This window comes from Rhinopithecus bieti, unplaced genomic scaffold, assembly GCF_001698545.2.
Source record: "Rhinopithecus bieti isolate Rb0 unplaced genomic scaffold, ASM169854v2 scaffold_42039, whole genome shotgun sequence".
Lineage (NCBI taxonomy): Eukaryota > Metazoa > Chordata > Mammalia > Primates > Cercopithecidae > Rhinopithecus > Rhinopithecus bieti.
This window is the reverse complement of record NW_016818642.1, coordinates 1,429,944-1,446,965: the sequence shown is the minus strand read 5'-3', so window position 1 is coordinate 1,446,965 and position 17,022 is coordinate 1,429,944. Positions and strand designations below refer to the sequence as shown.

At 39.0% G+C, this 17,022-nt stretch overlaps 1 protein-coding gene across 1 annotated transcript in view; it reads left to right on the top strand.

The window, feature by feature from the left end:
• The window catches only part of KDM4C (lysine demethylase 4C), a 430,799-nt gene that overhangs the window by 136,800 nt on the left and 276,977 nt on the right, over positions 1-17,022 (top strand). Inside the window, 2 exon segments of the mRNA XM_017857354.1 lie at positions 1,671-1,774; positions 5,926-6,063. Of these exon segments, the coding sequence (XP_017712843.1) occupies positions 1,671-1,774; positions 5,926-6,063 (242 nt within the window).

Sequence of the window (17,022 nt, the reverse complement as noted above, 5' to 3'; positions counted from 1 at the left end):
TCCCTCCCTTCCTTCCTCCCTCCCTCCCTCTCTGTTGCCCAGGCTAGAGTGCAGTGATGCAGTCTCAGTTCACTGCAACCCTTGCCTCCTGGGTTCAAGCAAATCTCATGCCTTAGCCTCCTGAGCAGCTAGCTGTAGCCATGCACCACCATGCCTGCCTAATTTTTTGTTTTGAGAAGGAGTCTTACTCTGTCATCCAGGCTGGAGTGCAGTGGCACGATCTCGGCTCACTGCAACTTCTGCCTCCGGGGTTCAAGCGATTATCCTGCTTCAGCCTCCTGAGTAGCTGGGACCATAGGTGTGTGTCACCATGCCTGGCTAATTTTTTTTGTATTTGTGGTAGAGACGGGGTTTTACCATGGTGGTCAGGTTAGTCTCGGACTCCTGACCTTGTGATCTGCCTGTCTCGGCCTCCCAAAGTGTTGGGATTACAGGCATGAGCCACCGCACTTGGCCTGTATTTTTTAGTAGAAACAGGTTTTGCTATGTTAGACTCGTCCCAAACTCCTGGTCTCAAGTGATCCGCCCGCCTTGACTTCCCAAAGTGGTGGGATTATAGGCGTGAGTCACCGTACCTGGGCAAATTGGTCACGTTCTTGAGTTGTTTGCATAGAGAGATCCACAGAATTAGATGTCACATTTCCAGCAGTTTCCCCCTTCATTTTCGTGGTGGAGGAGTCAGACAGCATCTGCTCCTCTTCCTGTCACTCATACGCATTGCACGTGCCTTCCTGGTGCCTTCTGTCTTCCTGCTGTGTTCTACCTCCATGATTCTCTGTCTTTTCCTTGTTTCTTGTTGTCTTCTTGTTTTTCCAATTCCTTCAGTACGGCTGCCTTCCCTCTGAGTGAGGAAGGTGTGAGCAGTACATCAGGCGTGTTCATTTTCCTCCAGCTTGCATCACTGAGTTAATGAGAGTCTGCCTCAGACAACTGCAGGTTTGAAGTCAGTGGTGGAGAAAACTGACTCTGTCTTGGCGTATAATATACTGTTGAATGAAAGGGTTGCTGTATGTTTAACTTCCTCATTTAAAAGCTTCCTCAAAACACTTCTCCCATTCAGGCTGTTCGGGCAGGTTCTCAGACATTTGATGGGTGATGGCTGGGAAGTTCATTCAGGAGATTAGTAGCAATTAGTTTCAGATTGATCAGAAAAGAAACAAAGAAAGGTGGGGAACTACTCTGTCTGCTGTGTGCCGAGGATTGGGATGAGTGCTTCAGGAATGATGAACTCTAGGAGTCTAAAATATTCTTCTGTTAAAATGCATACTTACCTTTCCTTTTTTGTTTTTTTTTCTGTATGTTTAGCTACAGATCCAGCATCCCACGTATTTATCTTTCCTAACTTCCCTAAATATTTTTTCCATTTATCAGATAATAGGTTGAATCCACATTTGTTTCAATTTGAAATTTATTCCTAAAGTTTAGTAATTTTACAGGTTACAAAAACAACTTATGGTAAATCTGTTTGTAAAGAAGATCAACCTTTGGTGATGTATCCTCTAATTTTTAAGAATTCTATCTCTGATTTTTAGTACAAGGCCTTTTGGCGGAAGAGGTCTATGGTTGCATACGTCAAACAGTAAGAACACTAGAACTTACACATTAAAAAACCTATCTGATATTTTCTCTTAATTGACACAATGCCACTTACATTTATTGTTCCTTTTTAGGTTTTTTCCCAAGCAGCTCCCAAGGGTGTGATGCATTTCTTCGCCACAAGATGACTTTGATTTCTCCATCAGTATTGAAGAAATACGGTATTCCCTTTGACAAGGTATGTTAGTATTCATCTTACACAAATTAATTTTGTTTGTGTAGAATTTGTATTTAAGAGATAATGTATCTTTAACTTCAAGTAGAATTTTTAGGATGTGGGTAGAGAAATTCAAATTTATGTTTTATAGCATATCAATTATTTATCTAAATCCTAATTAGAAATTAATTTTATTTCAGATATGTTTACTAGAGATGTCATGTTGCTATAGTTCACTTATAATTATACTGAAAATAAAATGTAGCACATTCTATAAAATAAGAGGAAGCACTTTTATATTAGAATCTTTTTTATGAGCAACATAATTTATGTATATGTGATCTATTTTCTAAAAAATTCAAAGCAACTATTAGCAATGGGTTGGTTAGAATCAATGACTATGGTAGCACTATGTTGCTTCTAAACACATTTAGACATAATACAATTGAGATTTCATTATGGATAAAATTGCCTGATGATTTAATAATCTGATATTGCTTCTGCAAGTTTTCTGAAGATTAGGTTCTATAAAACTCAGTAGATGCTGGATCTCGCATTCTTTGTGTCTATGGGTGGTTACTGGGTCAGAATTATTGCAGAGCCTGAACATTTTTATGTGAAGCAGCTGAAATGAAAAAAGGTTTTGACCAGATAAATAAAAGCTCCCTCTGAGTCTCGGGAGGATTAAGTACTTAGCTACTTGCAGAAACATTAAAAAATAGCTCTTCCTTCTGTGTTTTTTATTTGACTTTTCTTCCCATAATCCTTGCTGTTTTCCATCTTGGAAGCTTTTCGCTTGTGACTAAATCTTTACATTTTCTTCATTTTGGGTTCTTACTGTGGCCTTCTTTGTGTGTGTGTGTGTGGGGGGGGGGGCGGATTTGTTCAAAGTAGAACTTTTCCAAGTGCCGGAATTCATTCTTCAGCTTGAGGTGATTCCCTGCTCCCTCCTAAACTGTCTATGCAGCAGTCACGCACAAGATATGCTTGCTTTTGTGAACGTGCCCTTATCACTGGTTTACTCACACATTTTTACCATGAAAAAATCGTGCCTCCGAGATGTGCACCGTGGGGGCTGCCTGCGGGTGTAGGGAGGCACTGGGGATGGGCTGCAGAACAGTTGGGGACAGAGGGCACAGACTGTGCCACTCAGAGGGGCCGCTGTGGCTGCGGGGCTTTGTCCTGTCTGCAGACACCTGGGCACCAGGCTTTTGTGAGTCTCAGGCACCTCATCATCCAGTGCTTCTTTTAAGTAGTTGGCATCAACTTCATTAGGTACTTTTACTTAAGTTGGAATATTACAAGGTAGACGTGAAGGAGTGCAACAGTATCCCCAGAGACACAAAACCCTTCTCTCTTCCTTTGGGGCTAGTGTTAGGTGTTGGTGGTAGCTTAGGGCTGATACATGAAGAGAAATTATGTGAAGCAGCAGGGCTGTGGGGTTGGCTCCCTTTCCCCAGGATGGAGGCCTCTGGAGCTTGGAGCTCTTTTCTAGAGGTGGCCGGCACCCTCTTTCTAGGCTGCATCTCTCTACCGGTACTACGTGATAGATCACTGGAGGCATCAGGCTCTCATCTGGTGTTTTGTGGATGGCTTCTGTGGAAAATGGCAAGATGAATTTAAGTCCTGAAATGGTGAAACACTAGTTGCTTTGAGGGTTGATTGGCAGTGGCACTTCCTCATATGAAATTCTGTCACTTCTCATTTCTACCTCAACACAGGGCCTGGCATGACACTGTATTCCTCAAGGAGCACATCCCTGCTGATGATAATGTAACATGTGATAGGGCAGCAAAATGGTAGCACAGGCTACAGCATTAAACCTCCTGAGTTCATCCCCGATTCAATCTCATAATTTTTCTGAGCTTTGGTTTCTTCAACTGTAAAATGGGGATAAAAATAGTGACTACTTAATAGGGTTATTGTGATGAGAAAGATAATCTGTAGACAGAGCTTTGCATAGTATATGTTACATAGTAATATACTCTTCCTCTTCAACTCAGCCCTCTTCCTGTAGGCAATAATGTCTCAGTTGGATTACATTTTTTCATTCTTTCATTGCATTTGCCATATTCATACATATGTATGAAAAACGTTAAGTGTAATAAATAGCTGATGTCTGCATTTAGATTATATCCACTCTCTTCTCCAGCTTCTTTTATGGTATGAGATTGGGACTGACCTGTTTTTGGAAATGGCAGGCGTCTCAAATTTAGTTGCATTCTGTGGAACAGGTGCTCTTTTTTTTTTTTTTTTTAAGTTATGGCATGAGCAGGTTTTTTTAGGTAGGGTAGAGAAGGTTTGTAAGTAGGATTCCATGGAGCAGGAAAAGTAGTTTTCTTATTCCAGTGGCAGCAGTCCTCCCCCTCTTCTCACCTTTATGTGGGAGCAGGTTGAGATTTGTTTCATTACATATTATAAGAAACAAGCACCTAGATAATTGATTAGATTCAGTGAGACCAGGACAGGAGAGAGCTGGGTTATGTTCTCACATGGCTCACATAATGGAGCTAGAACCATGCTGGGCACTGGTAAGCCTGTCTCTGCTGCCAGGTGACAACTGAGCTCATTGTAGCAGAACATCATCTGGGGTTTCTTTGGCAGGGGACAATGGTGTTATGAGTTACATTTCAGAATTGTTGGGAAAAAGAATACTCTCCCCTGTCTCCAATACCATTTTAGCATCTATAACATGGCAAAGCCAACCAGTGGTGAAAGGTATCAGAAGAGTGATTATTCCTGAGGTGGGAGTAGGGGATGGGCTGGGGGTGTCTAGCATAGGGATGAGGGAGCACTCTTGGGCGATGAAAATAATAGGGGCATGGACAATTATCCATAGCACCATTATTCCTAGTGCCCAGAGTGGAAATGACCAAATGTCTATTGGCTGATGAATGAATAAACAAATGTGATATATTTTATATAATGGAAGATTATTCAGCCATAAAAGGGAGTGAAGTACAGATACGTGCTACAACCTAGGTGAACTTTGAAAAGTTTATGCTAAGTGGAAGAATTTGGTAACAAAAGATCACAAATTGTATGATTCTATTAATATTAAATGTCCAAAATAACAGATCTGTAGAAACAGAAAATAAATCAGGGTTTTTTTTAGGGCTGGGATGAATGAGGGGCTTGGGGATGACAGCTAAAGGATGAGGGGTTTCTTTTGAGGTGATAAAATGTTCTAAAATTAATTGTGGTGATAGTTGCATAACTTTGTGATATACTAAAACCAACCAATTATACACTTCAAATGAGTGAATTATATGGTATGTGAATTACATTTCAATAAAGTTGTTACTGAAAATAAAATACTTTAAAAAACGCTGTATGTAGATACAGATATTTGTCCAAAGAAACAGAATACTACAAATGTAGCTATTAGTATTTCAGTGTCTTCTCCCTCCCAGAGATAAGTAATTTTCTGAGGTTGATATATTTAATAAATATATTTCTTCCTTGGATTTTTATCATAAAAAAAGAAAATAATAGGGGCATGGGATATATGGGTATATGCATTTGTCAAAACTGATCAAACTGTACATTTATTATCTGAGCATTTTATTATATGTACATTATATCTCAAAATATAAATTGTATTAGAGTCAGTAGGATACTTAAAAGTGTGGTTTTACAACTTTTTATCATCAGAGCTAGCAGAGAATACAGGCTCTGAATGTGAACATACAGTATTTGCTAAATACTTTGTGACAGTATGTGTCAAGGAGAAACATTGCTTCAGTGGCCAAATCCTATGAGTATTTTTATATTACTTTGCAGCAACTTAAAGAATTTAAAGATATAAGGAGTCCATCCTATTGGGTGCTGGGTTAGAAACATTTTAAGATCAGATAATCCAAAACAAATATGAATAAATTTACTTGAATAACTTGAAGATACCTTCAATTAAAATGTAATAGCTTTGATTATGGATTGTTTGATTGAATTCAAGTGCCAGCAAGCCACATCCTATGTAGGAAAGTCTTTTAAACATTTCCTGAAAAAGCACTATTAAAGGATTAAGTAATGAATCTGGTGAAACACTTTTTGGTATTGCTCTGATATCATGACTTTTTTTCTTTGTTTTTTAATGGCAAATATATTTTAATTGTATTCATAATTTGGGAAGTCTTATTTTTACAAAATATTATATGTTTCCTACCTTGCAGATAACCCAGGAGGCTGGAGAATTCATGATCACTTTCCCATATGGCTACCATGCTGGTTTTAATCATGGTTTCAACTGTGCAGAATCTACAAATTTTGCTACTGTCAGATGGATTGACTATGGAAAAGTTGCCAAATTGGTGAGCTATGCCTCAGAAAGAAAGCATAAATTAAATGTGTATTCTGGTTGTTTTAGTAGGAACCCTAAGATCCTGTGCAGCATTTATTTATTTTTCCTTACTGGCACTGTGTGCCTCTCACGACAGCAATTCACTTCAGGCTAGACACATTTATTTTACATAACCAGTATTACCAATTTTAGCTGAATTTGTCTGTTTTGAGATTAATGTGGAGCAATTTACCCTGATAGGTAATTTGATGCGATGTGTATTTGCTTTTTATCTTGAGGCCTCCAGTTGGTGTTTTGCAAGATTTTCCAGTGGCATCATGTGGCTCCATGTTAGGTAGACTCAGATCTCTCCCTGTTCGCGATCAGTTCGTGGCTTAGAAAACAACACTTTACAGAAGGGAGTGTCTGATAAAATTGTAGCAAGAGATGGAGGGAGGTTGGTAGGAAGAAATGATTAAAACTGCCCTTAGTGCAGAAATGAAATTCTTGAAAGTAATAATGTAGAACACATTTTAACAGGAAATACATGTTCATGTTAAATTTGGTATAAAATTTTGCATCTCCTGCCCAGTGTATTTAATTTAGCTCACATACTGTGTATTTTCATTCACAGGCAATAACTTCTATTAAATTTAATTACTTTCCCCCTGTGGTGTTAAATAGAAGACATCTTCAAAGTGGTGGTGGTTTCTATTAGGTTTGATTCCTTTCCTGTGGCTTTTAAGGGAAAGGTGCAGGCTGGCAGAGGGCAGCTTCTAAATGAAACTGTGTGTTTTACAGAGGATGTAAAGTTGACATAGATTTAGCAGAAAATGATAAATAAAGTGGGTGTGGTGTTATTTTGGCCATTGCATGGCTCAACTGAATGTCTCCTTTCATTCTACATTGATAAAACTTACACGTGGAGCCATTAGGTGAACTTAGATAGAAGTATATTTAGGGAAGACAAATCTTAGTTTAATTTACGTGTGTATTTAGAAAATTGCATAATATATTAAAAAATAAGTAAAAGTATAGCCCGTTGGCAGCCCAGGAGTCATTTGAATACATTCTTGACATAAAGGAAAGCCCCTGGTATTAGAAGACTTTTTCTGTTCTAAGTAATTTCTATTATGCTGAGTAATTCAGAAAGGAACGGAACTCTACTACTACTTCTCATTGTACATCCTGTGTATTCTAAGAAAACCTCATACGAAATAGAAAACTCAGTGTGTGCCTTGGCCAACCACTGCATTGCTTTTGTGGAAATGTAATACTTGCATCTGCCTTGAAGCAGTGTCTTGGCCACGAGGTTATAACAAGGTCTGTTATTTTATAGTTTGCACCTTTACTTATATAAGTCAGCTATCACAGCTGTTCAGAGTCCCCGCAAATATTGATTCTTGTTTAATACAGGTCTCAGAAGTAGCCCACGATGTTGGCCAGAATAGGGCATTCCAGCCTTGGGGAGAAGCTAAACTACCATGTACATTGGAGTTGCATTTCCACATTTCCATGTGGAAGTAGAGTGGGTGTGGAGTGGAAGGAAGAGAGGCTGGTAGTGCTCCTCCCTGAAATCCCAGCTGACAGAGCCCATCACAGCTGTGGGAATGTGAAGTGTTGCACTGTGGTGGAGGAGGCTGGATCTGACATCTAACTTTTCTCCTTTGGCTAGCCGTGTAACATTAGGAAAGTCTTTTATTCTTCATATATAAATTAGAAATACCTCTCTACCCTGTAGGCTTATTGCAAAGAGAAAAGAACTTAGGTATGTGACTATCTGTTTGTTCAGTTTAGTAAGGGCTTTGACCATTTTGTTTGGTTCTGGGTACAAAATATTCAGTGCTGTAATGCAGTTTTGGCCAGCCAATTAAAAATTGCTGTAATTGAATGTATTTGAGATTTTTTGAGTTATGGCCACCTCTTATTTCCTTTGGCCAAATGATATCATCTGAGAATGTATTAGTTGTCTCTTGCTGCTGTAGCAGATTGCCACAAACTTTGTGTTTAGAACAATAGCCGTTTGTTATCTCATGGTTCTGTAGGTAATGGGCCCAGCATTGGTCTCACCAGTTAAATGTCAAGATGTTTGCAGGATTGCATTTCTTACTGAGACTCTGGGAAATAATTCATTTCCTTTCTCCTTCGGGTTGTTGGCTGAATTTACTTCCTCGCAGTTGTAGGACTAAATGTTCAGATTTGCTGCTGACTGTGAACCAGGGGCTGAACTTTTCTCCTAGAGGCCTCTCTAGTCCTCCTGTGCAGTTCCTGTATTTCAGAGCGGGCAATCCGCAAAATCCCAAGTGTCATGTAAGATAGTGTATTCATAGATCTCTGGGATTAGGATGAGGACATCTTTGTTGGGGTGCATGAGGGGAAACATCTGCCTACTAGAGGGGGTACCAATTTATCATTGACATAATATATTTAGAATCTGCTTTGGGCTGGGCACAGTAGCTCATTCCTATAACTAGCACTTTGGGAGGCTGAGGCAGGAGGATTGCTAGAGACCAGGAATTCAAGACTATCCTTAGCAACAGAGTGAGATCTTGTCTCTACAAAAAATAAAACAAAATAAAGAAAAAAGAATATTTTGAGTCATGTAACCAATTTTAGTTTTTTTGCATAAAACAGGAAAATAACCTTATAAACAGTTTTGAATGTTTCACTAAAATATCACATGCTTTCTTAATTTATACCATCAATATTAATATTTTCATGTCTGTTCTTGGATAATAAATTATCTTACATTATGGTAAGCTGAGTTAGCATTTTCCCCCCCAGATTTTGGTATCTTTAATCAGTTATTTGACACCTATTTTTGATCTCTAAGTCTGATTCATTAGGTAACCTTATGAATTTACTGTATTGCATGTGTATGTACTTTCTAATCCCTGGCAAATTTGTGCACTGGGCATAAATTTATGTGTTTTGCTGGAAACTTAGGCCCATGTTTGTCTTAATTCTTTGTCTTCATCAGTTTGTTCTAAATGATAACTATAAAAAAGTCATTGTTCATAAGTGATAATGAACAGTGCTTTCATAATTACTATGAAAATATGAGCACTTTTTCATAATGAGGCATTGGTGGTGATGCTACCTGCTTTACCTGTCACATGGGGTTTATTGAACGTGTGTAAGTAATAAAGTATTTATCATACAGCATTAAATAAGCAAAACAATGCAGAGTGTGGAGTCTGCATACATTATATGTGCATATATGTAATCATAAACACTATGAAATATATATATAAATATAATTTTGTGTAATACAAACTAGTATTTTTAGTTAGGTGATTCAGAAAAGAGCTGTTACAGAAGGCAATTTTTTTTTTAATTAAAAAAAAAAAAACAAGTAGGTTTTAAAAAGATAACCTCATGTTCCCCGATAGGGACCTTTTGATCATAAGCCAACAGGCTTTGTCAGTAGGGACCTTTTCAGATGCCTCAGATGGCTGGTAGATGGGGAAGAAGTTAGGCTTATCTGCTGTGTGCCAGGCACCATGTGTGTTTCTATGAGTTCATCACTCGTGAGTGCATTGTTCATGAGAACAGGGGTGAGAGTAAGAGCTGACACTGGCAGGGGTTCAAGGTGTGCTTCTTTTGCTGTTGGCTACTTGACTTCTGCTGGTGTCCCTGGAGCGCGACTGGAGGGGGGGCTTCTGTGGCTTTCATCGGAATCTGTTACTGACCTATTGATATGTGATCACTTGTTCAAGAAATCTTCCTGGCTCTTAAAATTGGGGTACATTTGATTAGAAATTTCATTATTTGTGTAAAGCTCAGATACACATCCAAATTTTAGCAAATTCCTGGATGTTTGATATTCTCAGCTGAATTATTGTATTTGGGAGATATTTCTGTCCCTGTGGGTAAATTCTCTGTTTTTTTAGTCTTTCAGTTCAGATAGTCCTTTTTCACAGTATCCATCCAAACTGCCTCATCTCTCAGACTTTTTTGTGTGTGTATGGATTGTGTAGAAGATCTGGGGAAAAGAGGCAGAGGAGGGAGTGAAGAGACATTGACCTTTTAGTTTTGGTAGCGACTTAGTTTGACCATCCCTGTTTCTAATACTCTGATAATGGCCCAGGCTTTACCATTCTTCTCATTTCTCTCTTTGCTTCTGTTTTCCCTCAATGAGGATCATTCTGCTCTCTTGTCTTAGCCTGCAAAATATAGCATAACCAAATCCTGTAAGATGCTCCAGAACAAAAGGGCCTTTCATTTAGCAGGAACAACTGACCTAAGAAGGCAGTGTGTAATTTTCCCCCATTTCTCTAATCAAAGACAAGATCATTACTGAAAAAAATTGAGTGATGTTTCAGGTACCCACATGTTCATTTGCTCCTGATGGGCAGAGGTCAGATTTGGTGAGTGCCCAGTGAATTCCTCCTGTGCCACATGTGTGTACAAAGAAGAAAGACATATATATTGTCCTCAAGGAGCTTTCAGAAAGAACAGAAGGACTTTTAATGAAACTCCACTTGCAAAGTTCTAGTATTAATGGACCATACCATCTAGTTCTTTGTTTTAGGAATCTCTGTAGCTTTGAGTGCTGGCATAACAGAGTGAAATTCAATTATTTTTTCTTGATAGAGATTTAAAAATATGTAACAGCTCGTTTAGCAGTTGAAATAAGACATTTGTACATATTTGAGATGACTGTTTTCTGTTTCTGGAGCATTCTTTCCTTCTGTGGTGAAATGAAGTCCGTGATTACTCTGTGCAGCTGCTGCCGTGACACTCACAGGTCTGCTTCCTGGCTAGGTTGGATCAAAGTGCTGGCCTGCAGGTTGTATTTCATTTTTCCGTTTGCTGGGATGAAGTGCAGTTGTTTGATGTTAGGTTTGATGGATTTGTTTGCCACTGCATTCATTAGCTTCACATCAAAAAATTGACAGGCTGTTAAATGAAACTTTGGCTTAGATTTTCAGCTTGACTGTTTGGAGACATTTGTGAAGATATTTTGTTTTTGTGTTTCAGCAGCCTCAAGCACTATGATTGTCTCGAAGGGAAGAAAAGTTATTTACTGTGCTGATTTTCTTGAGTAAAAAAGAATCATTGTCTTGGGGACAGTCATATCTCGTCTACACTGTCTGAAGCAGTGTATTTATTACAGTGTGTGCAGTGAAAGAGACTTACTGTGTCACGATAAATAATTTTATCTTATTGGAAGGAAAGGTAATAGTTGGTGACATGAAAATGGTATCTTTTATTTTGCATGAATTTTAAGTGATCATATTAACATGATATGTCAGAAAGTTGAAAAATTGTACTGTAGAGCTGGGAATGTTCTCTTATAAACTCCAGGAGTACTACCTTAACTATCTAATTTTAAGACATTTTGATATTTGAATCCTCAAATGTTTGAACAAGTTTCAAAAGAGGTGATAGAGTTTTAAAAGTGATTTCCCTTTAATCTGGCAAGGGTTTCAACTATTAAATTGTCTAGCATGTAAGTGCCATGATGTGGGTTCATTCTATTTTATATTTCAATTCTTTAAAATTAAATTAGATATTTCTTAAATCTGGTTACATCCTTCCAGAAAATCTTTAATCTTGGGCAGTCTTTATTAAAACAATCAGGAATCATTTTTGTGGTGAGTCTCTAGGTTGTATTTTAATACGCTTTTGATCACAAAATACTAGTGTAGTGATATTTCTCCGTTCCTGTGACATGTGAAGGAAAGAAAATGTAGACTGCTTTGAATATTGTTCATTTAACAGTTCTTGGCATTTCAATTTTAAGTGTCTGACATGACGTATATAATATGAACTTTGTGAGTACGGGGATTGTATGTTCTGCATTTTTTTTTTTCAATTTTACCTATACTTTTTGCTGTTTCTGATTCCTGGGTTCTGATGGAACAGTATAACAGAGCTGACGGGTAGTTTTGCTGCTTTTTTTTTTTTTGCTTTACTTTTAAGAGCATCTATAGGGTCACAGCAAAATTGAGAGGAAAGTATAGATTCCTCATTTTCCCGTTCTTCCCACATGTGCATAGCCTCCCGCATCATCAACATCCTTGACCAGAGAGGTGCATTTGTTACCAATGAAGAACCTCCATTGATGCATCATTATCCCCCAATGTCCATAGGTTTTTAAAAATTTTTATTTTTTAAGGAAACCCAAGCAACCAGACCAAAGTCCATAGTTTACATTAGGACTCACTCTGGGTGTTGTACATTCAGTGGGTTTGAACAAATATACAATGACAGGCATCTGACATTATAGTATCATACAGAGTGGTTTCACCACCCTATGAGTCCTCTGTGCCTTTTCCACGGGGCGTGTGTGTGTGTGTGTGTGTGTGTGTGTCTAACTTGCCCCTGAGAAACCTCTAACTTTGGAGAGTTAGTGTTCACACATCTGAAAGAAGTATTAAGAGATATGAAGAACATAGTCACATTATGTCCTCTTTTTATACTGATAAAATACTGAGTTGTGGGATTCAGGATATTCGAAACTTGAAGAAGTCTGAGACTTCAGGTATGATGGTATCAAACCAGTTGGTTAGTGTATATCGTGTCTATGGGAGAGATGTCTGGAGCTGAAGTCTGGAGCTAGGGAGCCTGATTTCATTTGTTGTTAACTTGCATTTGCTGCATTATGGGATTTGAAAGGAAGTGATAGGCCTCATGATGGTGGTGTTTAGTTCTTAACCTGAAATCAAGGCATTATCTGCTTTTGAGTCTATAGTTTGTCAGTACCTTAAGAAAAAGTAAATTTGCCCTTTGAATAACTTTTATACTCTATTGAGAATTAGTTTGTTTTTAATTCAGTCTAGTTTCTTATAGTTAAATACAATAGTATTAATAGCTGACATTGTCTCCAGTATGTCAGATTGAGCTCTGGGCACTAGATACATGTTACTTTTCTTGATCAGCGACGATGCACATTCAGATATAATTGCTTTGTCCTATACTAGCCCCCTTTTTCCAGTGTCTCATTTTCAGGGTGGTCCTGTGTCTTACGTTGAACTGGAGGGAGTTTGGGTTGAAGAATAAAATAAGGCAGTGAGGCCTGGCTTAGATGTAGGTTTGCCCCCAATGTCATATATCCTTTTGGACTCATTTTTCTGGGTGTAATGGCTTAAATAAGTGCCAGCCACGTCTCTGGTTTGTGGGATCACTCTTAAGATTCTTGAAGATTCAGAATGATCATGAAAGCTGTAGTTGATGTCACCACCAAGTGGTTCTGAACTCTCTCTCACAGTTGGTTGAGTTTGGATTCCTAAAGCCAGTGGAGCGAGGGGCATGGTGGCATACGCCTGTCATCCCAGCACTTTGGGAGGGTGAGGTGGGAGGACTGCTTAAGCCCAGGAGTTCAAGGTTACAGTGAGCTGTGATCACGCCACTGTACTCTAGCCTGGGCAACAATGCAAGACCTGTCTCAAAACACAAAGAGAAGCCAATGGACTTGTTATTTTGGATTCTTCTTCTCTGTTGATAAACCTACATGTCAATTCTTTTTTAGTCCTTAGTGCAACTGTCGTTAACTCTGAGGCTTTGACCTTGCTCTTTGATTAAGGTGGTGGGGTAAGAGCAAAGGTTCTTATACGTTCTCTGTCATTTTATTAAGTGTGTGTGGGGAGATTCTGAGGCAGTCTGGATAAAAGGACTTGTGTATAGAGAATGAGGTCAAAGTTAAGGAGCACCTACCTCAATATATGTTTCTATGATTATCAGGGGCCAAATTTTAGTGTAGCACTTTTGAAGCTTTAGGATTTTTTTTTTTTTTTAATGCCTTAGTTTGGACTTTTCCATGTTTTTTCAGTGTTTATAATAGTAAACACATAGGAAAAATTTCTACTAAAGGCTCTGTTCTAGATACAGTGACTGGAGAAGAGGGCAAAAGTTGGTAGTGTGTTTTCTGGCTCGTGGTTTCCCAGAAGGGAAAGCAGTGGGCAGAACATGAGGTGACGTTTGAGAGAAGCAGGCAGGCCAACCCCTGGAGAGAAGGAGGGTTTGGTGGGAGAGTCAGCAGGGCTCTGGGCACCCCCCAGAATTTGCCATAGTCAGATGCCCTGGCTTCCCACAGCTTCTCCTCTTTTCCCACAGTGGCTTTCCTGCCCTTCCACCCCTGCAGCTTCTGCTGAGGTGACACACAGTGGTTTATCTCATAAGGGCCCTTACCTCACATAAGGGATTGTCAGGTGTGTGCTGCTAGGGTTGGTGCAGCAGCTCAGCGGCCTCATGAGGTCTGTGCACTTCCTGTCCTTCGGATTCACTGTCTCCGGGCAGGCTTGTCTTGATAGCTGTGCTTACTTCAGACATCTTGCTGCCAAGGGCAGGAAGGAAGGAGACAGTGTGAGAACTGGGCTCACCCCCATTTGCAAGGAAGCATCCTTTTATGTCCCGTGGCCAACTGTTAGAAAGGCTGCAAAGGTAACTGGCGAGTAACTGGTGTTTTTAGGGAAAGGGGCTCTGCCTGTGGAGAAGAAAGAAGGAAAAAGATTCATTGACAGAATCTGCCACAATATGTGCTTCTGATACCTCATTTCGTCACACGTTTCTGAAATCTTCCTGTGACTCTGGTGGATGCTATGGGTTGAGAGCCATGGGTTTTTAGGGAGTTAAATTAGGCCCTTGTTGTTTGGGTTGGGGTTCTTCTGCATGTTGTATTTTTTCCCACCAGTATGAATTTTGAGTTCTAAAACATCAACTTAATATCTATTTATAAATTGGAGATGTGTAATGTTTTGTACATATCTCATTTACAACCTCTTTTCTGCAAGCGTTAATAGGTATTGTAGGCCGGGCGCGGTGTCTCAAGCCTGTAATCCCAGCACTTTGGGAGGCCGAGACGGGCGGATCATGAGGTCAGGAGATTGAGACCATCCTGGCTAACATGGTGAAACCCCGTCTCTACTAAAAAAAAAAATAAAATAAAATAAAATAAAATAAAATAAAATAGGTATTGTAAGCACATATAGAACTGTGCCCACATATTTCATGGATATCAAGCAAACATGCCCTGTAGTACTTCTAAGGGGAGGAAGGGAGAGTGTTGGAAAAGAAATAGAGTAGATGGTAAATATAGGAATGCACTGTATATACCTCTTTCTGAAGAGCTTAGTAAATGTCCTGTTGGCTGTCTGGAGTGCACGTAAAAAACCCAACATAGTCACCTGGGTCTGTGTTGGAATTCTCGTTCTGTGTGGAATAGTTGTGTGACCTGGGGCAAATGACATGTCTCTGTGAGACTTAGTTTTCCTACCCGTAAAGAGGGCGTTCACTTGTGCCTCACAGGTTGTGGTGAGGATGTGGGCAGTGATGGGAGAACTCGCCTAGCACCATGCTGCTCTCACCAAGTACATTTAGGAAGTGTTTCACTCTGGGTCATTTTTATGTCAGGGAACTCCCTGAATACTAATTTGGGGGAAGATTGGTGGAGTTCAGGCCTGAGGGGCTGAGAAGCAGTGTCTGGGGGGACAGTGTTTGCAGGGTAGGTGCCAACAGCAGGCTGGGCGGATAGATATTAGATAGTTTTACGGACTTCTCATTAGCGTTCAGGTGTGCTTTTTGCCAAAATGAAGGCAGTATGAAAAGAAGTGCCAATAACTTAACTGTGTTTTTGTGGACCAGATTGCGGAGAGAAGGAATTTGAAGGAGCTGTTGCTTATATCTTCAGAAACACAGTGTAGCTCTTGTGTCCCTTGTTGAATTTGAAAGGCCGTGTTTTGTAATCCCTTGGTAAAAACACCATCCTGGACGGTAGAGATTACTGCTAAGCTTTGACTGTATCTCACACATCAGTTTCATATACTTCAGGTTTTTTGATTGCATTAAAAAAAACCCAGTTAGTTGCTATTAACTGTTTAAAATTTTATAAAAGGTATTTTGTAAGGCCTAATAATCATTTTCAGTGATTTTTGGCAGCATGTTATTCCCAGTTCCCAGGAATGCATATTCAGGGTTGTCCTTTGATTTTGAGTGTTAATTTTTTAAAAAGGTGACCGATTTGTTGATTATTGAAATAGCAATAAAACTTGTTTCTTTGAAAGTAAATAAAATTGAAACAGTTTTGAAACTTATATAATGATTTCTTTTCTTTTTAAAAATCATATTAGTAAAGATAAAAAGAAAATTCCCAGTGCCCAGAAGAGTGTAGCTGGTAGAGTGGGTACTGTGTTCTCTTAGCAGGAATATGATTGGAGTAAACATCCTGAAGAAAAGGTGGGCAGTGTGTATCAGTCTTGGTAAACATCTTCTTGCCCTTTTACCATTTTCTTACACTCCTAGGAAATGAGCAGAAATGTAGGCAGAATGTGATGGTTGTAGTGCCAGTTTTATCAGTGAAAATAGAATTACAACTAAAATGTCCAATGATATGGCAATCATTGAATAACCAGTTGTGTCCATACACTATAATTTAAAAAAAATTTACAGAAAAGCATTGGAAAGGAAATCACTATGGCTAATAATATTACTACCCAAATATCCATTGCTGAAATTTGTAAAAATAAAATAAAAAATTTAATGACACCCTTTCTAGTTTATTAAAGGTAAAAAACTGTTAACAGTTCATTGTATATCTCTTAAAATATTAGCATATATCTCTGTATCTTTTCGAAAATCTTAACAATGTTATTCAAGATTCTATACATTATTTTGCAGTGTCTTTAATATATCATTCTGTTCAATATATATTTCATTAGCTGGGTATGGTGGCTTACGCCTGTATTCCTAGCACTTTGAGAGGCTGAGGTGGGCAGATCACTTGAGATCAGGAGTTCAAGACCAGTCTGGCTGACATAGAGAAACCCCATCTCTACTAAAATAAAAAAAAAAAAAAAAAAAAAAAAAAAAAACGAGCCAGCCATGGTGGTGGGTACATGTAATCCCAGCTACTCGGGAGGCTGAGGCAGGAGAATTGCTTGAACCTGGGAGGCAGAGGTTGTGGTGAGCTGAGATTGTGCTGCTGCATTCCAGACTGGGCGACAGAGTGAGACTCCATCTCAAAAAAAAAAAAAAAAAAAAAAAAAAA